General features: G+C 40.0%; 1 protein-coding gene across 2 annotated transcripts in view; it reads left to right on the top strand.

Annotated features, from left to right (window-relative positions):
* NTNG1 (netrin G1) overlaps nt 1-27,377 on the top strand; it is a 330,849-nt gene extending 303,472 nt beyond the window's left edge. For both annotated transcript variants that reach the window (XM_019920067.3, XM_019920065.3), the window contains one exon: nt 26,121-27,377. In XM_019920067.3, coding sequence (XP_019775626.1) covers nt 26,121-26,353 — 233 coding nt within the window. In that variant the 3' untranslated portion in view covers nt 26,354-27,377. The remainder of the gene's footprint in view (nt 1-26,120) is intronic.
* The last annotated feature ends 291 nt before the right edge of the window (nt 27,378-27,668 follow it).

The raw sequence follows: 27,668 nt of genomic DNA, 5'->3' as shown, positions 1-27,668 counted from the left end.
TTGATTTGTTCATAGCAAACAGCTAGTAGGTGATAGAGCTGTTATAAAACCAAGATATAGATCTGACTCCTTGCCCCAAATACCACACAAACTCAATGCAGTGCGTTCAAAATAAACCCACTTTAAGCTCAGTCCTCCTTTAGAGCCAGGAGGGTAATTGGAGCTTGCAATGTTCTAGTCTTGGACCACAGCCCAGCTACAGGATCAGTTTGCTTTCATGAGATGGAAACAAGCCTCAATACTTATTAATAGGAGTGTTCAACAACACAAACACCACCACACAACAGAGAAAGAGACTTCTGGATAAAAACAAGCATCGATTGAGAAAGGTTACCAACTCTCTCTCATCATCACTTTATCGTCTGCCAACAGGAGCAAATTTATTCAGTGCCCTCTATGTGCAGTGAATTTATTTCTCAGAATCAACAACTGGTCTAACCATGCACACTTGGAACAAGCAAGTTATACTCTCAGGTTCCCAGCTCACAAGGTCAATGCTTAGATGCATACAGAGGAGAGTTCCTGCTGTAATGTACAAACACTGCTGAGACTTAGCATCTTATATAGGCCTAGGATGTTAGAAAGAATGTGCCATCTTTTGAGGATGCAAATCATGTGATTCAAGACAAAAATCCTGTGCCTTTTCACACAAAAATATCACCCAAAATAGCCATTAAAATATTTTCTAGGGGCTTCCCTGGTGGCGCAGTGGTTGAGAGTCCGCCTGCCGATGCAGGAGACACGCGTTCGTGCCCCGGTCCGGGAAGATCCCACATGCCGCGGAGTGGCTGGGCCCGTGAGCCATGGCTGCTGAGCCTGCGTGTCCGGAGCCTGTGCTCCGCAACGGGAGAGGCCACAACAGTGAGAGGCCCGCGTACCGCAAAAAAAAAAAAAAAGATTTTCTAACCAATTCTTCAAGCCTGTCAAAACTTAAAATCAATAGACATCGAACTGTGGCCTGATTAGCAGACTCTATGTCACCTCACAAGTTAATACCCCAAAGAAGGAAATGGCATACATAAACAGCCGTCAGATATTTAGTCACTGGATCATGTATGACATCTTATTTAATCTTCACAATGTTCCTATAATAGAAGGTGTCACTTTCTGCATTTTCATATGAGGAAACTAAGAATTGGAGAGGTGACACAAATGGTCTAAGGTTACGAAATTAGAGGAGAAAAGAACGGGACTCAAACCCAGCTCTCTTCCTCTCCAGGTCTCTCCAACATGTATTCATCATTCAGGTGCTGTGCGCAGAGCACTGAGCTACAGCTACTCAGTACTGAGCCCCGTAGGGAAGCCCAGGTGAAAAGTGAGGTGTGATGAGGAAGACTGCTGAACATCAGACACTTGCATAATGATTCTTAGAAGCAATAAAAAGTCATTATTCCCAATGTTGTCCATTAGCCTAGCCCCTCAGGATCAAACAAAACAGACTGTCGGATGCTAGAAACAGGAAGGTGTCCATCTTCTCTCAAGCAGCAGGCTTGTTCTTCACCAGCTGTGTTAGTGCTTGTGAAAAGTAATAAATGCCTGACTCACTCTTAGGGTCCAGTATTCTCAGCCAGGCAAGGCGACTACAAAGTGACTCTGCTGGGCAGGAATCTGGTGAAATGGGAAGTGACTGCCGTTGCATTGCAGCCATTCTTATGAAATGAGGTGACAGCATGGCAAGAACAATACGTTGCCATATCAACTTTCTTGATGTCATGTCAGTACTATATGGTCAGGCTCCCTCTGTTGCCCTGGAGACAAGAAATGGCAAGAATTCTCTTCATTTATCAGATCATTAGCTGCTGGTGGCAGACACACTGTCTCAGCTCTCGTGTCCTGTGCCTGTCATCCCTTTGGAAGAGTGTATGAGGAGGTGTGGAGATGGCTCCAGAGAGTGGCTACAAATACTATTAACAGGATCTTTGAAAACTTGGCTAGGTGTCACAGAATAGTCCCCAGTGAGGGTTGGAAAGATGCATCTATTTCTAGAAAGGATAAGAATATTCCCCAGGCCATAACACAGTGACCCATCCTGATGGGAGACAGGTCATTTTATCTTAGAAAGTGAAAACCATCTCATGGAAAAGGGGGATGAGCAATGAAGGACAAGGAGATGAAATAGGGCAGTGGAAGTCACCCTGGATTCACTTTGGGCTTTAAGTGGGGTGAATGGGTCTGCCTACAGTAAGTAGAAGGACAATAATGTGACCCACAGGAAGCCTTGATGCCCTCCATGGGCTGGTCTGATAAGCTATAGGCTAACTTGACTGTAAGCTACTTGAGTTTAACAAAAATGAAACTCCTTGGACATCAAGCAGATGTCCACATCCCTGCTTTCAAACTTTAGGAGAGAGAGCAGGATTTGGGCACAGTGGGCACAAGCAAGTTTCCTCTCAGCCAGACTAACTTTGGAGTCTGTTGTAAGTCTTGATCTTGACTTGATCACTCTCGGTCAAGTAAATCAGACAGACCTCTCTGAGAGCTCCCACCAGAAGCTAGTGGACCCACCAAGGGGCCCAGCCTACTTGCTTACTGGGACTTCTGTTTGGATCTTAGAAAACCTTTGATGTGGCTGCTGATAACACACTGCTCTTCCTCCAACTCTTTACTCCCGAAGTAGATTCAGTTACCTGATACTAACCAGGGAACCCTATAACCCAGGATTAGAGGTTCCATTTTGTTTTTATGTTGGTCAGCAAATACCTCTGTCTGGCTACACATTGCAATACTGTTGCTTACATAACATGATATAAGACTTTAATCCCCAGTTGGATGACATGTGTGTTTTGATATACCATTAGCTATCAGACCACCGTGAAACCAATCTCCATAAGACCATACTGGAACGCTAGGTCTTAGGCCCATGGAATCATACATTTGGAATATGATGTGTCATGTAACTCAACATATAAATGAATTAGTGATTATTCTGCACAAATTCTACATACAACACCATCCACACATTTAGGAAATGGCTTCCTTTTTGTTTCATTATGAATCTAATTACAGGCACATCTTAGTTGTATTATTTGAAGAAAATATAAACCTCAAGCCTCAGACTTGTGTGGCTAACACCATCCTTTTTGTATTGCTTTTTTTTTTAACTTTTTCCCTCAGTTTTATTGAGATATAATTGACACACAATGTATTTGTCCAATGTGTACTACACAATGATTTTATATATGTATATACTACAAAATGATTACCACAGTAAGTCTAGTTAACATCCATAACCTCACACAGTTACACATTTTTTCTTGTGATGAGAAATCCCAAGATCCACTACTCTCCCAGCCACTTTCAAATATATAACACAGTATTGTTAACCATAGTCACATGCTATACATTAATCCCCATAACCTATCTATCCTGTAACTGGAAGCCCACACTCCCTGACAACCTTCATTCTCCCCACCACACACACACACACACACACACACACACACACATTATTTATTATTTGGGTCATCTGATTTAGTCCTGACAACAATTCTTTGAAGTAAGTATTATCATGCCCATTTTACAGATGAAGAAAGAGAGTCTCAGAGAGGATGAGTACTTTCTCGAATGTCTTGCCTCTAAGTTGTTTCGGTAGGAATTCACATGTAAATTAGATGTGTACACATAGAATTGTTCCAGTCTGTTTTCCTTCATTAGAAAAACATTTGTGTAAAAAAAAAAAAAGAAAAAGAAAAAGAAAAACATTTGTTAGGAGAAATAAAGGCCAGCTGGCAACATACCCATGTTGGAAGGAAACACCATACATGCACCTATCGTTTGGTTTATTTTCCAGCATGAATTTCTGGGCATTTTGGTACCAAATTCCCAATCCAATGCTTTAACTACAAAGAGCAATATATATTTGGAAAAGTCTGGAAGCAATGGGTTTGAATTCCATTTGCACCTTCCACATGTACCCATGTGCATGGCACTCTGCTCAGTGCTGAAGATATACATGGATACAAGCACTCATCCAGCATAGTTACAATGAATGTGTTACACTCAACTAACAGAGAATTTGAGAGTATTATTTAATATTGTGCTTAAGTATAACACGCACGTGTCTATCAGATATCATGTAATGTTCTAAGAGGCAGATAGATGTTTTGTTTAAGGTTTATCTAATGATAATTTATTTTTTATTAAGATTTTTTTGTAACAAGAAAATTGCAACATTCTTTTATAAATATTACAGTTTGAATCCTACATAAGCTGCCAGAATGAATTATTAATATCAGTAGACTTACGGGTTCATAGTTTGAGGATGCGTTTGCCTCCTAAAGTATTAGAAAATTATGAATCTAATACTTTGCCATAATATCTAAGAAGCAGAACATTAATTTCTTGGCTTTTTGTGTAATGAGTAGCGTGAGGAAGTTTTGCTGAAGACTTTTTTTTTCATTTATATATCCCAGACTCCTTAGTTAGTGATATTAGAAAATGGACCCATCCTCCGGATTATATGTTTTTATTCATTATATTAAAGGGAAAGGCTTGGTTTCCCGTTAAAAGTTGATCTAAAATTTGCTCTAATAGCCCAAGTGCAGATACATTCAATTCTGACATGTTCTCATCTGAAAGTTTGGGAATGTTATTCACCATATGTCTAATGTCAAATATTAAAACACACAGTACAATAAAAAGCTAGTTCAAAATCCCCTTACTTTCAATCTGTTAGTCAGATTAATGCAGATGACACATTAGTTCCACTGTGATACCACTCCGCTGGCAATCTTCTAAAATTAGGAACTGCCAATCTGGGGAAGCAAAAGAACTCTATATCATTTTAAATTTAACTTCAGCCTACTCTGAAGTCGTTAGAGACAATTAAAGGAGATATCTAGCCGTTATATTCAGCCCAGAGTTCAAAAGGTGAAAAGCACTTTTCACAATAAATAAACTGAGAGACAAAATCGTTTTCAATGAAGTTTCAATTTTAGTGAAAATAAAGTATGTAATTACATTGTCCATTACTGAGGTCACTGCCTTCATTGACCATCTGGCTTAAAACTAAAAAATAGGTATCATTTGTGACATGGGCAGAAGTGAGCAGTGTCCACAGCCTCCTTTTTAAAGACCTACAAATTCAGTTAATTCACACATTGATGGTCCTCATGAAACAGTTACCAGAAAATAGCCTGATGGCCTTTTGAAGCTGAACAACTCAGGGGAAAGAAAAAAATATGTAACGTCTTACCATTACCATACCTATTGTTGCCGTTTTCCATATGATGGCTCTTTGCATAATATTTTTGCATGCCAAAACCTGGTAGGCCAAATTTATCATTCCAATTACTGTAGTTCACCTATAAATGGAATCCCATTTGTTGAATATAAACTTTGTTTTTAAGTTGGAAGTGTTATTCCCCCAGTAAGAAGCATAATCTAATTTTTGTCTAATTTTGTCCTACTTCCTACAATCTCAGAAAGCATCAAAATAGTTTGGAAAGTTGGATGAATGCTGTTTTAAAATCATTTTCAATGCATATTTTTTATTTTATTTCTTTTTATTAAACTCTTTACCTCTGAAAAAACGTTATTATTGGATTATTATGTAGCATCAGTTCACACTATTATTACCTAAAGCGTATCAAAGAGAAAAAAGTTAGAGCAGTTCATTGCTTTTTCCTTTGGCAACTTTGAAAGGACTTCTAAACATATCGTTCAAGAAGACAGAGAAAGAAATTGCATTAATTTGGTTTGAGTCTTAAACCTAGGATAACTTTATTCCTATATTCTTTGTAAAACCCAGGTTCTGTGGTGTTATGTCTTGTTTTCCTAACACAGAGGCCATTAGCTTCAGGTTATGCTATTCATTCAGCCTCAAAATAGAATACATACTTTCTGAAGATCCCATTCTCTGCATTCATTGCTGTTAGAGAGTCTTCGAAAATACCCTTGCCAGTATATATAGATGTCAGCCTACATTAAGGAAAGGAAAGGAAGAGGCGGGAGCGAGGCAGGAGTCGCCAAGAGAAAAAAACTGTATTTTCAATTTGAGGTTATTTCTATTCAGTCAAGTCTTTTGAAATTATTCACAGTAAAGATTAATGATTCCTTACAGGTAGGGGTAGGCCTTAGCATCCCCACTAGTTTCTCCTGACAAAATCCATTATGCAGTGATGCTAGCAGGAAACCAGCAGGGGAGAGTTTGTTAAAACACCTTCCAAAGGAAGTTCTTTAACCTAGAATCTGGCACAAAGGAGCTGTTCCAACACAGGGTTTTGGAATGTTGAAGAGACGTGCCCACAGCAGCGTTTTCAGATGTAGCACACCAGGTACTCCCAGAGCAAATGATTTGCTTGTGGATTTACCAGTGGGGGATTTTAAATTACAAATCAGTATCCCTCCTTCCCCAATAGCCAGATGAGCACTGAGGGAGTGCAAATGAATTGATGAGTTAAAGTACAACTGTGGATCCTCTTGTCTGATTTCTGTCTTTGTTCTTTTCCGTTTCTTTCGAACATGAAGAGTAGAAAACAGTTTGCTCTGCTCAAAACACTTCTCAGCACAATGAGTGCGCAGGCTGAGACCCACCTCAGAGTTGCAGATGGCTAGTCCTGGCTCTCATCACAACACTCACATCATGCCTAGTGCTACACGACTAAGTGGTGCCCCTGCACAGTTCCATGATGACAGTTCACCAGAAGCACGCTCTCAGGCCATTATTGGCCTCTTTTACCATGACATCATTCCTCTGCTCTTTCACTCAGAAAGAGGTGAGCTGATAATATTTTATCAGGCAGGACAGATATTTCGAATTTGGAAAAACTCTGCCAATTAAATCTTACAGAGAAATCCAATAGTTCCTGTTTGTGATATGAAATTATTTCTTCTATGGCCCATGGTTTAACACTGACTTCTTATGAATATTTATATTCCTAGCATCTTAGCTGCACTGCCAGGGAAAAAGGCAGTTCTGTTGAAATAATAGTTGTAATTATTTGATAGGTTCCTTTTTTTGACAGCAGTACATCCTTCAGCTTTCACTTTTATACCAAACTGAAAATTAGGAGGTAACCTAGCTGTGGAAACCGATGCTGGAAACTGTCCATCCATCATTAGGAACGATTCTTTCTCTGAGGGGAATTTTCTGCTGGATTGCCAAGTGCATAATATTCCCCTGGAGCAAGTCTGCATGAAACAACACTGCTGTGACACGTCCCGTGATATTTAACTCTAAGGGTCTGGCAGCCAATGCATTGGGGTGCTAATTGTATTCTCTAGTTATCATCACGGCTTAGAGACCAGAAGGTCAGAAGAGTTTATCTAATCCTGGGGTAGAAAAGCCATTAAAATCCATCCCAGCCAGGAAAGCTTCCACACAATCCATTATCCCTGCCCTATTTTTAGGCCCATAAAGGAAGGATGCTGGGTGAAACAAGCCATAGAAGGCTTCAGTTTATTTAATAAATGTGCATTGAGCATGAACTCTGTGGCAGGCGCTGTTCTGGGTGGCACATTCTCTGGGTGAGAATATGGTGGTAAGAAGACAAACATAGACCCTGCTCTCAAGAGCCCATGAGCTGGTGGGAGGCAGGTGGGAGACAAGGAAAGGCATAAACAGTGGGCAGGCGGACACCACTTGAGACTGGTAGTCAGCCAACGCTTTTCTGAGAAGTTAACACTTTGACTGAGACCCGAGTATCAAGCAAGAGCCCACCATGGAAAGTTGTGGAGGAAGGGTATTCCAGGCAGAGGAAACACCTCCTGAAAAACCCAGAAGGCAGAAAGGAGCTTGGTCAGTTCAGAAAATGGGAAGAAGCGAGTGTGACTGGAACACAGTGAGTGACAGGGAGGCGGCATGAGATGAGGTAAAAGAAGGAGATGGATATGCACCAGATCACAGGTCCCTGAGGGCTAGGACAAGAGGTGTGCATTTATTCTAAGTGCAGTGGAAGTCAAGCAGGAGAGTGGCATGATATGGGGGCTTAAGTTTAAAAATAATAATTCTGGCTACTGTGTGGACAATGGATTGTAGAAGGGGCAAGGGAGGGACTACAGTAGTCCAGGTGAGAGGTGTTAGTGGCTTGGACTAGGTTGGGAGCAAAGTACGTAAGAAAAATGAATGGATTAAGGACCTATTATATAGTCTGTGTCTGCCTTTGCTGAGACACTCAGTATTAAATCTAAATTTTGAGGCGTCTGCAACAGAGATGTGCTTTTTCTGTTTTCTATTGCCCTTACCACATGGATGCCTTATAATTGATTAGTATTTGATTCTCTTTGGTAGAGAAGGAAACAGACAAAAAGTATTGGTCTTCACAGCATTTCAGTAGGTGAGAGGGGCTTCCCTGGTGGCACAGTGGTTGAGAGTCTGCCTGCCGATGCAGGGGTCACAGGTTCGTGCCCCGGTCTGGGAGGATCCCACATGCCGTGGAGCGGCTGGACCCGTGAGCCATGGCCGCTGAGCCTGTGCGTCCAGAGCCTGTGCTCCAGAACAGGAGAGGCCACAACAGTGAGAGGCCCGCGTACCGCAAAAAAAAAAAAAAAAAAAGAATAGGTGAGAGACCAACTATACCAGGCTAATTCCAGTTCTCTTAGCTTCATCATCAAACAAGCCAGGAGGTTCTCCCTTGCTTTCCCACTGCCAGCTCAAGTCTTCATTTGTGCCTTGACTGGTTTCTATTCAAGAATGTTCCCAGCTAGATTCCTGGTCTAGTTAGCATGTGTTGATAATACATTTTGATGTCACTAGGCAAGTACCCATCATCAATATGAATTCACTATGTGCTTCTTAGGAAATAAACTGATGAAGGTTGGAAATCACTGCAAATCCTTTACTTTTTTCATGTGGTCATTCGATTTTTTTCCCATTATTCTCACAAGATTGCTCTTGGCAGTATAGTTAAGGATCTATTGATATTAGCATTCAAAAACAAATCTATCTCTTGTCGTTTATAACTTGGTCATACCAATTCATTTACCTCAAAATTTTGGCATCATTCTTCTTCCCTGACTGACCTTTTGCCATAAACTTTCATCACATTAGTTATGTAATGCTAGGAAAAATAATTCACAATCTCAGTTCATGGTACCTTTGTTTCTTTTTTTTTACACTTGTTCTCAGAAAATAAAATGGATGAATTTAAAACAGTAAATGAATAATCTGTAATATTAATTAAAACATTTTTAGGTAGTTAAGCATTCTATCAAAAGAAAGTCTAAGAGTTCTCATCAGAAAATTTTCAAGAACCAAAATCTTGTGTTTTGAGAGAATTTTTTCAAGCAGTTTGCTACCTCGTCTATACAAGAGCTTGGTTATGTCCTTAGGAGTCACTTCCAAATCATAGGACTTATTTATTCTTCACATCATCAGTAACCCTAAAAATTGCCAAATGCCCACAATACAGTAAAAAATGCAATGTATTCATTTTTAGATACCTTTCCATTTTGATGGATTTGGGAGATTTAGGGTTATTTTGAAATTATATACTTCCTTCTTAAACTATGAAAAAGAGGCTTCTCATCATTATTTTGGAAATATGAAAGCAATGAGTGGCAGCAAGTTAATGGCTTCAGTATTCAAGTTTAAAGCAACTTAACTTACCTTCAACTTAACATCCTGTGAATTACATTTCTTCTCTTCTACTTAACGTAAGCAGAGACATCATCCTTCCACACTCTAAAAACCTCATTGCCCACCCGTACCTCTGTGAGTCTTTCCTTTCTTTGCAGTCTGTGAATAAACTGGCCTGCTTTGTCTTGACTAAGCTAGGCCAGACATAGGCTAGCCTTTTGACTAGAGCATTTAAACATTGTAGGTTGATTTAAGAGGCATAAAAATGTATGACCAGCAACATCATTGGCACAAAGGAATTGCCTGGTTGAACAGGTTGGAGATGTATCCGAAACAGACCTTAATAGGCTAGAGTGATATTCAAAAGATCTGACTAGTTAGGGACACCTGGTGTAAAAAGCAAGCACTGCATAGAAATGAGTGACTGGACACAGATAAAAGGTCTAATGCATTAGTGATAGGTAGCAGGAATCCAGGGAAAGAGGGGTGAATGAGAGCATAGAACTCTAGATTAACCAGAGGCCTACATGGAACAAAACAATTAGAATGCTAGAAGATAAAACCAGATAAGACGATCCATGTGGGATCACACGGCATACCAAGCAGCACAGCCAGTGACAAGAAACGTTTTCGTTTGAATCAAGGTCTTAGCTTTGGCCTCAGGACAAGTCTGAATGTGAATTTGTGGGGTGGCCTGTTCACCCTTCTGTGCTCTTTTATGGGGAGCACATGGGAGTCATTCATCCTTCTGATCCTTGGAGTGAAATAGCCTGGGTAGGAGCTAAATCCAAGAAACAGTTCAGCTTAAGATCTTGAAGGTTTTAAACTTCAAATGTGATCCATAGCTCCAAAACAAACAGAGCTGGAGACAGCCCCACTTGGCGCCGCATCTCCAGGTAGGTTTCTATGGGTATTTCTCTCCCAACTGACCCAATTCCATGATTCCCCTCCTTCCCTGTCCTCCTTGCCCCTCTTTCCCAGCTGCTCTCCTTAGCTCCATGACAAAAGGAACAGAAACAAAAGGTGTTAAAAGCTAAGCTAAGGGACTTGTCTGAAGCCACTACTTGGAGTTAGTAATGAAACTCAGATTTGTTTCAGTTCTGTTCTCAGGACCGATTTAACTCTTCCATGATCTTAGGAATGCAGAAATCGCTAGAAGAAACATCATGAAGAATTTCCTCTTATGTACCAGAAAATAGTATAGATGCTTAGAATACAAAGACAAAAGATGGCCGAGTACACAAAGTGATGTCTGCTACCCTCAGGAAGTAATGTTTATAGATTGCCCCCCTGCTCTGAGCACCACGTTTCTCAGTGCAGACAATGAAACGAGGCACAAGACAACAATAGCCCTGCCCTCACATGCTTATGCTTTAGTTGGGGAGATAAGAAATACACATGAAAAAGGAGTGTTTGTTGTAGGTTTTGAAGAGTCAAATAAAACTTAACATTTACTGAGGGACTTTATGTCGTGCATTGTTGCAATTGCCTTATATGTCTTAATTAATTTATTTAATCAACACAACAGTCCTATGAGGTTATCTCCATTCTATAAATGAAGCAAAGGTAGGTCGAGTGACTTGCATGGGCTCACCCAGCTAGTGTTTGGTGGAACCAAGATTTAAACCCAGGCCATCCAAATTATATTTACCTTTATATCTATGTCCAGATCTAGATCCAGATCATCTGCCATAAGGTTTGAAAGGCAGAACTGGTGTCTGAAGGCTGGAAGAGTCAGAGAAGCCATGGGTGTTGTCCATGAGTTAGACATTCAAAAATACGTGGGGAGTTTAGGGAAGGACAGGCCAGAAGCAGAGGCACCATCTCAGAGGCCAGGATACAGCAGTCGAGGGACAGGAAGGCACCAGGCACTGACAGTGCTTTGGTGTCAGAGTAGTTTAAGTTCTAGTCCTACTGCTGTACTCAGTCACTGGTGGGGCTTGGATAAGATCCACAGATTTCCTATAAAATGGAAATGGTAATAATAATAGTAAGTACCTATCCTGCCAGGTTAGTGGAAATATTCTCCAAGATGACATGTAAAAGTGTCTAGCCTCTTATTTATAATTTATTTTAATTTTGTGTGTGTATGTGTGTGTGTGTGTTTAAAATAGTGAATAGATTAGCCAGGAGTAGCAAGTTCATACTGGGGAGTGAAAGCAGACAGTGGGGAGATTCTGATCTCCCCACATTGTGGAGGATTCTGACTTCAGAATTATCCATTTAGCAAGCATTGAAGGCTGTGAGTGAGAACTCAATCTGGCTATACCACTTCTGTGCAATAGAAGTGCTATAAATAAATAAATCCCTTTGATTTAGGGGATAGAGAGTAAACCCCATGGGAAAGTATTCTAGAAGAAGAAATGAAGCAATGGATACGGAATATGTGAATTTTTTCTATAAAATTCACTTGTTCATTCACTCAAAAATACTCATACTCATTGGATATTGGATACTAGGCACTCTTCAGGGCTTGCACATACAACTGGGAACAACACAGTCAAAATCCTTATCTTCGCAGAGCTTATATTCTATAATAACTCTTTATTAATATAAAGATTATATATATTCAAATATAAGAATTAGAGATGTCGAAGAAAGTGAAGTGTGTTAGAACAAGATATTTTCAAAGCACATCATATGATTTCTCTTTAACCAGCCACCCAAATCTTATTCATCCCTGCTTCATCTAACCTTGCTATGCCTTAGTCTGCTTCAAACAGAAGCACTAACATCTTTTTACTGTTTTAAATAATGTTCACAGCCTCCCAGTTGTATCCAAACCAGTTTATAATGTTTTGTTTTGTTTTGTTTTCTGCCACTCTATCTGAAAGCTCCCACACATTGCTTGCTAGCCTCTTGACGTCCATCTAACTAGCTCTCCTCTGTCCTGAGATACAACAGCCTTGCTCTTCTTAGGAAAAGCCTTAAAACACCCTTCTACATACTTGCAGTGACTTCATTCCCTCCTTTTTATGTCATCTACTGTATAGATTTATTCTCATCTCTATACCATTTTCTTAATCAATTATGAAAGGATTCCTTTGAATGTTGAGAAAGGACTCTGAGTACCTCTTTCTAATGCCTCATGTTTGAAGTTTAGTTTCAGTAAAAGCTATGTTGCATAGAATTACTTAATGTTACTCCTGAGCTAGTCTAGCATCCCTGTCTTTTTTAAACACTTTCTTTAATAAGGATTTTTGTCTGTTTTCCTCTTCATTAAAGAAAACTAAATAAATTGCCATTGTTTTTTCATGTAAGGGGCTATAGTATTGAAAGATGATATTTTTTCAAATCAAAGAGTATTTAAGTACCAAAGAAGCTGAAATTATTAATGATGAAAATGAACTGAAAGACACAAGAGCATCCACTTTGTGAAGTTACATTATCTAATGAGACATAAATACATGAAGCTATAAAAATAAACACTATTTCTGTGGCTCTTCCATTCTGTATTTTTATTTTAGGACTTTGAGCAGTGCCTGGCACTTAAAAAAGCACTTCATAATAATCATTGAGTTGAATGATCTCTCATGCTCACAACAGCCCTGTAAAATGGCCTCTGTTACAGATAAAGAACAGAGGCGCAGAAATTCAGATTGGAGAGCCACGAGTGGTGATGTCAGTGTTCGAACCCAGACTTCTGGATACCACCACAGTAAATAATTAAGTACTAAACTTTGCAGTTCAAATTTTGACTGTCTCAGGAATTTAACAATGGGGAAAGACAATGTGAGTGGCAATGGGTCGTTGTGACTTTATTGAAAAGGTATGCTTATAACTTGTCTGTAATTGTAACCCCTTTGTCCTTTCCTAACCTCACTAATGTATTTTAGATTACTTATATGTCTGATCCCCAGTGCAGTGACAAATGCATTTTTGAAAATTAGCAGTCATTTTATTTGGATCCTGGCATCCCTAAATGACTCATCATCATTTTGCACATTCTCTTCATTCCATAATGTTGTTTTCCTCACCTTGAATTTATTGACACCAATTCATTTTGCCTTGACGTTGGCATTAACAGGGAAATGGCTTTGTTTCATCCTGACATTATAAAATCACCTCCCAAGACTTGGTTTGACATTGTCAGGAGGTGGTTATGGTGACAGCAAGGCCACAGAAGACAAGAGTGAGTTACAGTGATTCCCAGGGAAAAAAAATCATTAAGAAATTTACTGCTGTGTGATTTCAGTAGCTATTTTTCATACTTAAATATCCCTGCTGTTTAAAAATCCTAAGGGGGCTTAGACTGTATTTAGAACACTCCTGCCAAGCATATATAGGAAAAATTAAGTCTCTAAGGAGACATTTGGCTATAGCTCGACAAACAGGAACCCCAAATTATATTTTAGCTTTACAAAGTGCTCAAAGGCATTGAAATTCTGTCTCCAAAAAAAAAAGAAAAAAAAGAAAAAAACCCGCGCATGTGAATTAATGACACAATTATCTCCTTTCAGCCACAGACACTTGAATATCTTAATGCCGAATATCAAAGGCCTGTAGTATGACTCTTCCTCCTCCTCAGAATGTGAACTGTTTTACAGATCCGTCTTCAGCATTGAATGGGGCTGTATGGATTGTCTTTTACAATTCTTAAAGAACACCAAGTCCTTTTTCTTGCATTCTTCTAAGTGCCATGATGATCTCTCACCTCCACCCCAGTGCCACATAGAACAGCTCCATCTGCACTTTCCTTTAGCCTGTTTTCCAAATTTAACTAGTCACGTTCCAATTAAAAGAAACATGTCACTAAGTTCCTTCAGGGCCATGTTTCTTTACCTTCATATTACCCACAATGCCAAGATTGTGAGAGGTAATACGTTGTGACTAATGAAACATGAAGGGAATGCTTCTGATCTTTTAACTCATCTGCCTACCCTTGCTTCTTCCCCTCCCTCCATCCCTTCCCAAAGCATATATTGTATCATTAAAGGAAAAAAACCCAAACTAATCACCATTCTCTTCTAGCTAATATTCTTCATTATGGAATCACTTATGAGAAGCCCTGACAAATCATGACACACAAGCTGAGCTGCAATGTCAAAGCTGACCAGCGATTTTTCGGTGTGTCCCTAGATAGCTTCCTCCCATTCCCCGCCAAATATCTATCCCTTCCCTTAACTCCAGAGCATGAGTTAACCCCAGCTTAACTCTGCCTCTCATGCTCAGCAGAAACCTTACCTCCCACTCCACGGAAACTGAAAGGAGGCCACCAAGGAAAAGTTCCTTCTACTTCCTGCTCTCCAACCTATGAGCTGTATATCCACTTGTATTGATAGCAGTCTACTAATAATAGATTTGTATCCACCACTCAGAAGGAGGCAGAGAACAAAGGATGAATTTTATTTACTTGCTTAATCAATATTTATCAGGCATCTATTTGTGCCAGGGACAGGACTGAATATTCATGACACAGCCACAATGAACAGGTCACAGATATAGTGCAGACATGTACAAGTGTAGCAGGTATGAGTCTCCCACAAACTCAAGTAGTACGAAATATGCTTTCTTTAGGTTAAATCTGACTATGAGCCCCTCTACTGGAAAGGTGGTGGGAAATTCAATTACAGTCCTCACTATGGCTTGATCTTCAAATGTAAAAATGTCCCCTCATTTTGCATCAGTCTGCACTAGTTCACAATGAGATGGCCCTTGGGCTACAGATCACTTTAGCTCAGGAGACCCTACTGGCTCCCTTCACACCTGAGGCTGTACAGTGTTCTGCGAGGCAATGAATCCTAGTGTCTATGTCTCTCTTATGAGTATAGGGTTGTGTATGAGTGTAGGATTGTGTATGAGTGTAGGATTGTGTATGAGTATAGGATTGTGTATGAGTATAGGATTGTGTATGAGTGTAGGATTGTGTATGAGTATAGATTGTGTATGAGTATAGGATTGTGTATGAGTATAAGATTGTGTATGATTATAGGATTATGCCTTTCCTGAGATAGTTTTTGTAGACATTGAAGATAATTGGTAGTTTGACTAGAAATACATATTAATAACAAGTACTGAAATGTGGCAAAATGTGGTCACATGATTCATTTATTGAAATTACCTTTATCATCTCAGTAAAAGATACTTTTATTTTCTCAAGTAAAATTCTTTTTATTAACACTTTTAATATTTTCAAAGGACTATACATTTATTCCAGGCAATTTGGAAAGAGTAAAATGTATAAAGATGAAAATTAAAGTTACTGAAATCACTTGCACGCCTACCAGCCAGAGATGAACACTGGTCACATTTCGTTAGACTCTGTCCCAGTACTTTCTCTAAAGTTTATTTTACAAAAGGTACGTGGAAAGGTATATGTCTGTACTTTTGGGGATCACACTAGATAAATATTTGTATTGCTTTCTCTTTTGACATAATGACATGTACTTTGAAATGGTGGTTTATACCCTGATGTATGTTGCCATCGTGTGTGACTATGCCTCCCAATGAATGCCATCTTTCGCCATGGGCAAAAGAGTAGAGGTTGCACCTTTTTATTAAACTAGACAAGTGCATTTTCTGATACCAGATGAGAAACTCTGTGATTTCTCAGCACCGCTTTTATGAGCACCTTGCCTGCATCTGTGTCTGAAGGTGTTGACCTAAATAGGATTTCAATACATCATTAAAGATCGCTTTAGGAAAGGTGCCCAGCCTTTGGCTTGTGGGATTCTCAACGAATTAATTATTGCTCAACATCAGCAAAGGTTTTTTTTCAGTTTGCAACAGCTAAAAACTCGGGGGGTGTTTGGGCAGTGCCTCTAGCTCCTGCATTCGAGTCACCTGTTATTGCATTCACGCTAGCTGGGTTACTGCATACCGCAGGCATAGGCTCCTTCAAATGAATATGGCTTTCTTATGATGTTTTGAGTAGCATTTCCTTTGATTGGACAAGAGCAAGTGTCACTCCCATAATCAGTGCTTTGTTATTAGATGAATAAGAATAGAATGGCTGCTCTCTAATGTCAGAACCTGCTGTACTAGATTACCCAGACATGTCTGACCACCTGCTGACAGCTCCACATTGTTCCCTTCAGCCCCTTTAGTTCTGCTCCTTGGCCTCATTACACTGAAACAAAGTAGGCTGGATGCTGTCACACGGGGATCATGCCACCGGCATCACTGTCCCATGATGGATACAGGCACAGACAGGAGTATAGGTTGAGAGCAGGAAAGCAAGGATGTTTTCACTTAATGGCTCCCAGGTTTCAGTCTAGATAGATACTGTATCCCCTGCTTTACCATCGCAGAAGCTAAAGGTTGGCCAAGGGGCAGTACCCCCCTGGTATTCTGAAAACACACCTTATGTACTCTGATTCGTACAGGAGAATGCTCATTAAATGCAAGTATACAAGTCACCTTTGAGAAAACAGGCACTGCTGGTCCAATCTGACCTTGCCAGTACACAGCAGTTGAATTCAAATATTCAGTAACTGCATGTTTGACCCCATGCTGTCTCAAGGTTCATATCTACAGAGGACATATACAGATGATGTCTTTGAGTGAGGAAATTTACTTCCTTTTCACTTCAAGTACCTTGCATTAGATACGTAGTGATTAATTCATTATCCTGGCAGATGTAAAACTAAGCACCCTGCTCTTCCACTCTGAGCTTCTAGCATTAGGAGAGATTGGGAAGGTATTAAACATGAACAACGTATACTTAGGTTGTGTTTTATATTTTTTAAAGCACCACCACATAATTCTTCTTGAAGCTCCCAACAGCTGTGAGGTCGGTGAATAGGACAAGTGTTATTATCCTTGCTTTAGAAGTGAGGAAAGAGAGGCAAAAGAGGTTAAACGATTTCCCCAAGTTCACCCAGCCCATTAACCACAGAGACCAGACTTGAATCACAAGTTCTTCACCTAATTCTCTTCATACCACCTCATGCTTTTAGTGAGGAGAAAAACTATCTCTGTTTAGTGGGGCACCAGCAGGCAAAACCGATCAAGCCAACAGCCACCTACGTCATCACCAGGACTATAATACTGGAGAAGTCCAACTGTTATCATGTATTTGACGAAAAAGAGAAAGAATTCCTCACTCTTTGCCTTTTAAGATGATAGGCTTTCCATGAGAAATATTCATGCACATCACAGAGCTCAAGAGAACTTTAGAAACACCTACTTCAAACTCTTTCTCTAACTTTATAGCTGTCACTAGAATGTGAGCTCCACAGAAGCAACTGCATGGTCCGTCTGGCTCACACTGTGGGCCCAGCATCTAGAACAGTACCTGATTGGATGATGGATGGATGGATGGATGGATGGATGAATGGATGGATGTCACTAAGTGGTTTCGTGTTATGTCCAAGGCCTTACAGCAAAGTGATGACTAGAACTCAGGTTTTATGACGCTTAATCAGTGTTTTTTACCACTAAGCCATATCCCCAATCATGGCCAGACATAAGTAAGAAAAGATAGGAAAAATGTACCTAGAATTCCCCAAAAGGCCATTAGACAACAGTCTATAAAGTTTCTTCTCTATACTAGGAGCTAACCTGTAGGTTCAGTTTTACCTCTCACATCTCACAACTTAGTAAAACAGCCGCCAAGCCTGAATAAATGGGTCATAATCACAGCTCTTCATCTCCCTGCCACAGACTCTCAAATGCCTAAATCAGAACTGAATGTTGCACACATGCCTTTGTTATTAGCCTGTTCCGTGGAGGTTATTTGCTCTTTGACGTTTCTCTGAAAAGGACGGGAACATTTGGAACATCTTTCCCTCAGCAATCCTAAGCTTGTTTCAGGTGGTGAAGGTAGAGGTCACTTTATTAATACAGCCATCAAGGAAGGCTGTCATGGTAACACATTGCCTCGATTCCTTGAAGTGCAGGAGACAAAGCCAAAAAGAGAAACTTTCAAGTCTATAAATACAGACCCAGCATTGCTCAAGCCTAGCAGCTCACTGACAGGGCAAACCTAAATGTATAGCTTTGAACAAGACCCAAAGAGAAGAAAGAAACCTTCCCTGTGGTAATGTAATGGGTTATCATGACTATAACAGGAATAAGTGACCCTTCAGGTCATAAAAGAAAAGAAGAATAGAACAAGTAGCTATACTAAGTCCTGGCTTGTGCCCTCTTTGCACATTTTGGTTCCCTCTCTAAGTCTGCTTTTCCATACCTTCCAGAAAGGACTAATAGAGGGAAAAGGAATCAAGGTCTTATAATTCACATTTTGACAATAGTTTGCAGTTTAGGAAGAGGCAAAAATGAATGGCAATCAAGAAACTTACAAAAAAAAGTTGAAGGAGCAAATGATTTAGCCACATCCCTGTGACTCTCATTATCCAACCTAGAAGAAAAATAAAAAGAAGTGAAAGAAGGAGGAAGCAATGCTGCTTGTCCCTATTCTTTCACTGTGAAAATTCCTAGTGTTTTTATAAACTTGTAGCAACTGTGGGAGTTTCTTTGTCTACTATGGTGGCTTGCTTACTGAAGCTATGATCAGAGCTATTAGAACACCTTGCTGACTTCAGCCTTTCCATCAGGGTTCCACACTTCATCTTTTTGCAACATAACTCTGTTTGGGTCTAACATTAATACTATAACCTTATCTATCAAGGGCCACAGATTATTTTGGTTTGAAAGCATTCCTAATATTGAAACATCATGGGATTATAGGATATATGGTGTGATATTGGACACCCCATAATGAATTTATTTCTATCAATAGTAAAATGATCCTTTAGAATATAGTCAAGCTATTACCAAAGTAGCACTAGCTTTTTCTGTATCTAAGGATTATATTTTATTATAATAAAATATAATAGATTGTATATTATATATTAATATATTATAATTAAAATTATAATAGAAAGAATTGTGTCTAGCAAATAACAATTTGTATCCAATACTAGATCAAGTTTTGTGTAAGAGATTTAAAAATGAACCTTCACTATTTATTGAGATAGCACATTGTTAATTTGTCAAAAGCAACGTAGAAAGAATCGGGACATGCTTAATGTAAATACTTAACAAAATAAGGTCAGCGTTTTCAGTTTGAGGCAAATCCACACTGAAGGGCACCAAATAAAGAAGTGATAACTGCAGAGTGCTTATTGGGTAGAAATCCCTAGTTGGATTTTTAATCTGCAATGCTATGCAAGATGAAATGGAGATAATGCCAGGATTTTGTAAATGGGTGTTTATCCTCATGCCAGTTCTATCAACTGGTGGTAAATGCCTGAAACTGTTACCAAGTCCAAGCTCATACTGCTTGCTACACAACAGGCCAGTAAATCGAGAGAGGAGCTGTTGGGGCAAGGAATAGCAACTTTATTCAGAAAGCTAGCAAACTGAAAAGATGGTGGACTCATGCCCCAAAGAACCATCCTGCCTGTGTTAGAATTCCGGCTTCTTTTATTCTAAAAGGGGAGGGAGTAAAGTCAAATATTTCCTGGTTCTGGTCAGCCTCTGGAACAGATGTGTTAGTTTCTTCCTCCCTGCGGTCATTCACAGGTGGGCCTGGTCAGGATGTTTCCTGCGAGCTAAACAAAGGTATTTTAGCTTAACGCTCATTACCTGGGAGGCAGGGTTCCCAGAGATGGGCCATTATGTATAACTTCAGCTTATAGGCGACATCCCTTTAGTGATTAGCTTGTAATAGAATACAAAATGTTCTTATTACAAAACCTTGTGTTGAAAGGAATTCTGAAGTTTAGTGCAAAAGAATGCCATGATTAAGTAGCTATGTTTTCTACATAGAGGAAGAGGAAATCAAAGCATATGCAACATATTTGCCTTTCCCAAGCTAGACCTTGATATTTTTGGTATTTTATGTATGAGCTGATTTGTATTTGGAGCTCTGCCAGAATGTGTTGGAACTCTAGAAGATGTGAAATTTAATGCTATCAACAAAGCCCTCCGCCCAGTGTGGTATGAAAACAGATCAGTTGGTCAATACAAATGAAAGTCTACTGAGGAGCTACAGAGGAGTTACTTATGTTGTCTTGGGGAGCGTAGAATGCATTTCACACTGTGCAGCACATTCACTGCATTTCTCCTGACTGTTCTCTTCTGTGTGAAGAGCAGTAATCTGTAAATTGGGAGACCTGGATGCTAGATCTAGAGCTACCCTTGTTTTCGGTTTCCTCATCTAGAGCTTGTCTAGATAGTTTTTGAAGTTTCCTCAAGCTTTGATTTTACTACTTCTATCAGAGCAAGGTAGGATTAATTACATGACAAGGGTGATTTTGGTTCCTCTTTAATTGTGAGCAATACTAAGTGGTCTGTCTTAGACCATTTAGATCCCAGTCTTCTGATTTAACTCCCCCAGGAAGATAATCTGCTCTTAAATTTCAGCTTTGAGTACTACGTTCGTCTTAATTCCTATGGTTCTACACCTGAAAACTCACTCTCTCTGATCTAAAGTCACCAAGGCCTCTTCATTCTCCTTTCCCCAATATACATAAGGACAACTGCCTATCTTCTTTGCTGTGGCTGATACCCTGATCCAGACCTTCAACCTTTTATCACCAACATTAATTGAGGAGTAATTCTTTGTTTGGCAGGGGAGGAGGCTGCCCTGTTTATTGCAGGATATTTAGTAGCATCTCTACCCACTAGATGCCAGTAGCATGCCCTCCCCCGAGGTGTGACAACCAAACACATCTCCAGACATTGTCAAATGGCCCCTAGAAGACAAAATTCATCCACTGTTGAAAACTACTACTTTAGACTGACAACCAAAGACCTCTATTAAATGTTAATTCCTCAAATTCCTCCAATCCTTTCTCTATTCTAAAATCCCTTCTGCCAGATTCTATCAAGAGCATGCAATGCTTATTTTGCGTATTTCCTTGATCCAGCTCAAAGTGCCCTTCCTCGCATACTCTTCCCGTCTATTTATTCCTAGATACAGCCAACCACAGCAGGAAGACGTCTATGATTAATTTTATAACTTCATTTCATCACTGCATTTTGTTGAGATCTTTTTTTCTCAGCATCATTCCTGGTCTTTCTTTCTCTGCCTATGGCTTAAATGCTGATATTCTTCAGGGTTCTGGCTGCAGTCTTCATTTTGACTTAGTCTATATTCTAGCAGGATGAGGTCTTCTATTCCTTTCTCTTCACTTTTTGTAACAATGACCACCATCACCCCTGCTCCAAATCTGTATCTCCAAGATGAACTACCTCCTGAACTGTTAACTAGTTTTTCCAGCTAATAACAAGACCCCTGCAGAAGAGCCTACAGATCCTTCCAAGTCAATAGGTCCAAAAAAAAGTTTATTTTCTTTTCTGACCAAACATTTCCTCCAATCTTCGTTTCTTAATAAATTGCATTATGATGCATCCAAATGCCAAAAACAGGAACCTCAGACTCTCTCTTACCTATTTCAAATAACCTGTCTCCAAATCTGTTCCTTCTTCCTTCTCCCCATTGCTCTAACCCAGACCAAGCCTATTCTATTGAAGTATCTGGTCACCTTGCCTCCAGCCTGTCCTTTCTCAGGTCTAGCCTCACCTTTTCTCCCCCTTTAAATCACCACCCTGCCCATAGGTCTTTGACAGCTTCCCACTGCCTATTATCTAAACTCTGTAGAATGTTACATAGAACCTTCAGATCCAGGCCATGCCATTCCTTCCTCATTCATCATTCACCAACATTTTCCATGTGTCTCCCAGGCTCCAGTGAGAAAACTGAACCCACACTATGTGTTTCAACGGAGAGAGAGAATTTACTAAGGGGAATGGTTAAACAGGTGCTTTAGAATTTAAACATGAGAAGAGGACACTGAAATAACACAGAGATAGTAACTGTGTAAGTAGGGAGCAGTTATCTCTCTTGGGCTGAGGAATTACAGGAAAGAGGATGGGGTTATTAGAAACTAACAGTTTGCGTATGGACACCAAGGGGGGAAAGCAGTGGTGGGGGGGGTGCCGCGGGGGGGGTGGTGGGATGAATTGGGAGATTGGGATTGACATATATACACTAATATGTACAAAATAGATAACTAATAAGAACCTGCTATATAATAAATAAATAAAATTTAAAAAGAAAAACAAAACAACAACCACAAAAGACCTCATGGATAATCCTCTCACTTCTATCTATAAGTGATTTATCAATAAATAACCACTGATTAATGATTAAAAAGAGAAAGAAACTAACAGTTTGGAGGAGAGACCCCACAGATGTGGGACCTGTACCTCTTAGGAGGGATAATGCCTGGCTGCTGCTATTACCTCTGAAATGCTAGGCAGGGACCCCTTGGAGCTGGGGCTCAAACCTCTAGAGAAGGAATGCTGCCAGGTTGGTGTAGAAACCTCTAAGGGTGAGATTGAAACTGGTTCTGAAAAGGCTGAGCCCCAGAACCAACTGCTGCTTTTGGGATGTAGGGCCATTTGTGGGGCAATACTCTTAGGAAGAGCCATGAATCAGGAAAAGGGAAATCTCTGCTTCCTTCCTCCTACCTTCTCTGTTCCCTCTAGTGCGCCCTGTTGGCAGAAACCAGGAGAAAGCTTGCAGGGTTTCAGCCTCAACAACAGAAGGAAAGGTGGATTTAGAGTTGAGAGACAAGTGGTTAATAACCAGCACAATGTATTTTCACGTCTTCTTGCCTTTACTGATACAGTTTCCCCACCCATAATGTTCTTTCTACCAGTATCTGCCTGATGCATGTCATTGTTCAAATACAATCTCCTTTCTATAGTCTTCTGTAGTCTTCCCCCAAATAATTATTTATACCAGCATCTGAGTTCCCCTAACAGTTGGCAAATACTTCCTTTATAGTATTTTTTTAATATTGTATCATAATTACTTCTGTGTATGTTCATTTGTTTGTTTTCTGCAAAAGTGTGAGCTCCTTTAGGGCAGGCAGAGTTACAACCATACAGTCTAGCAGGGCACCTGGCACACAGCAGATGTTGATTGAGCTGGACGGAAATGATAAAAGCATTTTAATGAAATTAATATTAGATTATTTCTTGTATATATTTTATCTTCCCAACCAGATGTGAACCTTATAAGAGCAGAGATCATGCTTTCTATTTCTTTTATTTTTTTCATGGTGGTCAGTACAAGGTTTCATATGCTGAAGAAGAGCTCAGTGATATTTGTTAACCACCTAGTTTATTCATTAAGCACCACAAATTTGATTCAAAATGACATGAAGGTGGAGCATAAGTTTATGAATAGCAGGTAAGATTTGTAGTTAGGTTTAGATGTACTTCTAGCACATGATTCCAACGGAGAGATCGGTGCATATGGTAAAGTTCTGTATTTGTTGAATAGCACAATCAAGAGACCAAATGTAGTGTGTCTTAAAGTGAACTCTAAAGTAATTAAATATATTCCAGGTTTCATTTTTTCTGCTTATCTCTTACAGAAAACATATTACCCCAACTGATGTGATTATTAATCCTGGGTTACATCTGGTCCTTGAATATTTATTAAATTTCTCACAGTCATCAACATCAAGTAGTAGATTATTTAAATGTAGGAAAGGTATTGAATTTTAACTTAATCACAAGCTTCTTGAAAAAAGAAACCTCTGTTCAACAACTGATTTACATTCAGGTCCAAGAAGAAGAAAAATAGCTTTTTTTTTTTTCTTAAGGGGAGTGATATTTAATTAACTATCGATTCCTTCTCAATTATTCAAGGCAAGCAATTATCGATATTGATGGAAACAATACTTCCCTATGTGTAGTGCCCAAATGAAAGGAAATATCCCATTCAGCTATCTGCTGCCTGGAACAAGAAATGCTGAGAATCTTTAACTTTAAATGGAAACAGTTATTTGGATCTGCTTATTCCATGTTGCCCCAATTAAACAGATATTTCCTAAAGTGTAAGCAAAACAAAATCCTGAAAACCTATGTATGCTTTCCAAATGAACAACCACCAAAAAAAGAGGCTTTTTGTCAGTTTTGACCATGAATTTAACCACTCTACCCTCGTACACTTTGCCTCAAAGCTACAGATCTTGACATTTTAAACCATGACTCATGAAATACTATAATTTGGGTCTAATATTCATGGTTTCTAAGCCACCCAATGAGAAGTAGCTTACATAATCATTAGAACCCCTGGAACACTACCTTGTATATCAATATTTTGAGCCTGAAGGATTTATAGGCCTTAATAGTCACTTCTAACATTTACAGATAGCAAATGTGGGTACATTTGTTAATTATACCAATCCATTATGCAACTATATTAGAGGTCGCCAAGGAATTGTTGTGGAAGGTGGGAAAATAGGGCCCTGTTTAGGGCACTTTGTTAGTAACCCTGTGAGCATCCACCACCATCTTTTTTCAGCTCATTTGCACACAGAGCATTAGCACGTTTGCATTTAAGAAGCTTCTTTTGAAGGTGACATACTATTGAACATAATTAATGGACAAGGCAATATTCTCTATTGAATTATTACTTGGGAGATGAGGGTTTTTTAAATACTTTACACTTGATAGTAATAGTATGTGTGTGTGTGTGTGTGTGTGTGTGTGTTTAATTCATGTGGTATCCCTGGGGAAATTTGACTATGACATTTTTAAAAAATGAAGAATGTTATAATTTATAAGAAGCTACTTTTTCTGCTCTGTGCCCTGCCCCCCCCACCCCTTCCAGAGTGGTTCTATATATTAAGTGCTTAAGCAGCATATGTTGCTGGCAAGTGTTCTTGCCTTTTTTGCTCTTTGGTGTTGTTTTAATTTCTCTGTGTTCTATTTATCATTCTGCTAAATCAGTGAAACCTTGATTATCTAAAATAATAGGAGACATTGAATTAATGAGGATAACTAGTTTTTTGAATGAATAAGAAATGATTAGAGATGCAAGTTACATGACAGGGACTCTGAATGAATTTTAGTATCTGAAATTGCTTGCTTGATTTATTCCAACTGATTCTGTAAATTGATGGACACAGTGAAATTTTGATAATCAGGGTTTCACCATTGCATTTATTATTATTCCTGGAAATCAAGGTAACCTTGGACTCTACTTGCTATATTTACAAGGCAATAAATATCCTAATAGGCTATTAGGGGCAGATGGGACTGCTCTTCCTCACATTCCTCCCATGAAAAGCTTTCTCTCTTCGGATCTGCCTGCTGCCTCACCGGGAGCATGCTGCCTGCCCCCTGCCCTGTGCTTGTCCGTGGGTTCCTCCTGCCTTCCTGCATGCAGCCCTGGAATCACCTGCAGGGAGAATGGCCCACCCCTTAGAGGTTCTCGGTCATTTTAGCAATACTGCTTTGCATTTTAATTCCATTCATCTGGCCTCAAAGTTCTGCATTCTTGTATCAGGCACTATCCTTGAAACACCCTGGAGGTCACAACAGGTCCCAGTTCCATGAAGAGAAGATACTGCCAAACCAGGAGTATCACATTGCTTTGTATTTGATAGCCTGAAATGGACAATGATAATATCCAAGATTGCAGCAAAAATCTATATGAAAAGAATTAATATGATCAAAACAAAGGCAGCAGACTACATTTGTTTGGAAATTGGAGTCACATGCTTAGTTTGCGGAGGGGAGGGGGGAGCACAAGATCGATAAGAGAGTTTTTTAAAGCTGAAAACATGATGTAGCAGATGAACTTAAATTGATTCTGCTTCTCCTCCCCGCGCCCCCCTCCCTCGTTCTGCAGCGAATGTCTGCGACAACGAGCTCCTGCACTGCCAGAACGGAGGGACGTGCCACAACAACGTGCGCTGCCTGTGCCCCGCCGCGTACACGGGCATCCTGTGCGAGAAGCTGCGGTGTGAGGAATCGGGCAGCTGCGGCTCCGACTCGGGCCAGGGCGCGCCCTCGCGCGGCTCCCCCGCGCTGCTGCTGCCGCTGGCCGCTCTGCTGGGGACAGCCGGCCCCCTGGCGATCTAGGCGGCGCATCCAGCCACCAGATGGGTCCGGCCGTGGGGAAGCAAACACAGCCCCAGCATTTGCTACTAACATAGGAAACCCACCCTCAGACCCCCCCACTCAAACACAGTGTACAAACTAAGAAGGCCCAACTGAACTAAGCCATATATAACAGCCGTGGACAGCACACCGGAGTCAAGACTGGTAATTTCTGACTCCAGAGGCGTTGGCAGCTGTTGATAGTATCCCTGCAAATCACATTGCCCGCTGCAGAGCTTATCGCCGATTGGAAAGGCTGTGACAGCCCCCCGAAAGGAACGACAGAAAAACAACAACAAATCAACCAACCTAAAAACATTGGCTACTCGCACGTGGTGTGCCCCACGCACCACCCGGCCCCGTGTGTGAACCAACCAAACTGAAGCATCCTTTGCTGGCAGTGCATTGTGGGTCTAAGGAAGTGTGTTACAAGCTGCCATATTGGCCTGCTTCAGTCCCTGAACCCCTTCCAACCTGTGCTTTGGTGAACGTTGCTCTGTAACCCTCGTTGGTTGAAAGATTTCTTTGTCTGGTGTTAGTAATGCACATGTGTAACAGCCCCCCTTCAAAAGCTCAAGCCAGTCGTACCCCGTATATCTTAGCAGCACTGGGTCCACCCAGTGCTAGCACACATCCACTGTCCAAGAGTGGCTGTAGGAAAAAAGAGAAAGTGTATCTATCCTTTTGTATTCAAATGAAGTTATTTTTCTTGAAATACTGTAATATGTAGATTTTTTGTATTCTTGCCAATTTGTGTTACCAGACAATCTGTTAATGTATCTAATTCAAATCAGCAAAGACTGACATTTTATTTTGTCCTCTTTCCTTCTGTTTTGTTTCATTGTGCAGAGATTTCTCTGTAAGGGCAACGAACTTGCTGGCATCAAAGAATATCAGTTTACATATATAACAAGTGTAATAAGATTCCACCAAAGGACATTCTAAGTGTTTTCTTGTTGCTTTAACACTGGAAGATTTAAAGAATAAAAATTCCCGCATAAACGATTTCAGGAATTTGTATTGCGATTTCTTAAGATGAAAGGAGCAGCCGCCAAGCAGATTCACACTCGCTTTACTGATTTCTGTGTGGACTGAATACACTCAGCTGATGAATTTAGTAACCAGAAAGGTGGATTGGTGTTCACTAGCTTGGACAACTTCTGCAAAATATGAGACTATTTCTACTTGGGAAAAATTATAACAGAAAAAAAAAAATCTAAGTGATTGCCAAGATTATGCCAAAGCCTGCTGGCAGAGTACTAAGAGACTTTTATTTTTAAGTCATGCTATTTTCACA

The sequence above is a fragment of the Tursiops truncatus genome, chromosome 1 (assembly GCF_011762595.2).
Source record: "Tursiops truncatus isolate mTurTru1 chromosome 1, mTurTru1.mat.Y, whole genome shotgun sequence".
Lineage (NCBI taxonomy): Eukaryota > Metazoa > Chordata > Mammalia > Artiodactyla > Delphinidae > Tursiops > Tursiops truncatus.
This window is presented reverse-complemented; position numbering and strand designations above follow the sequence as displayed.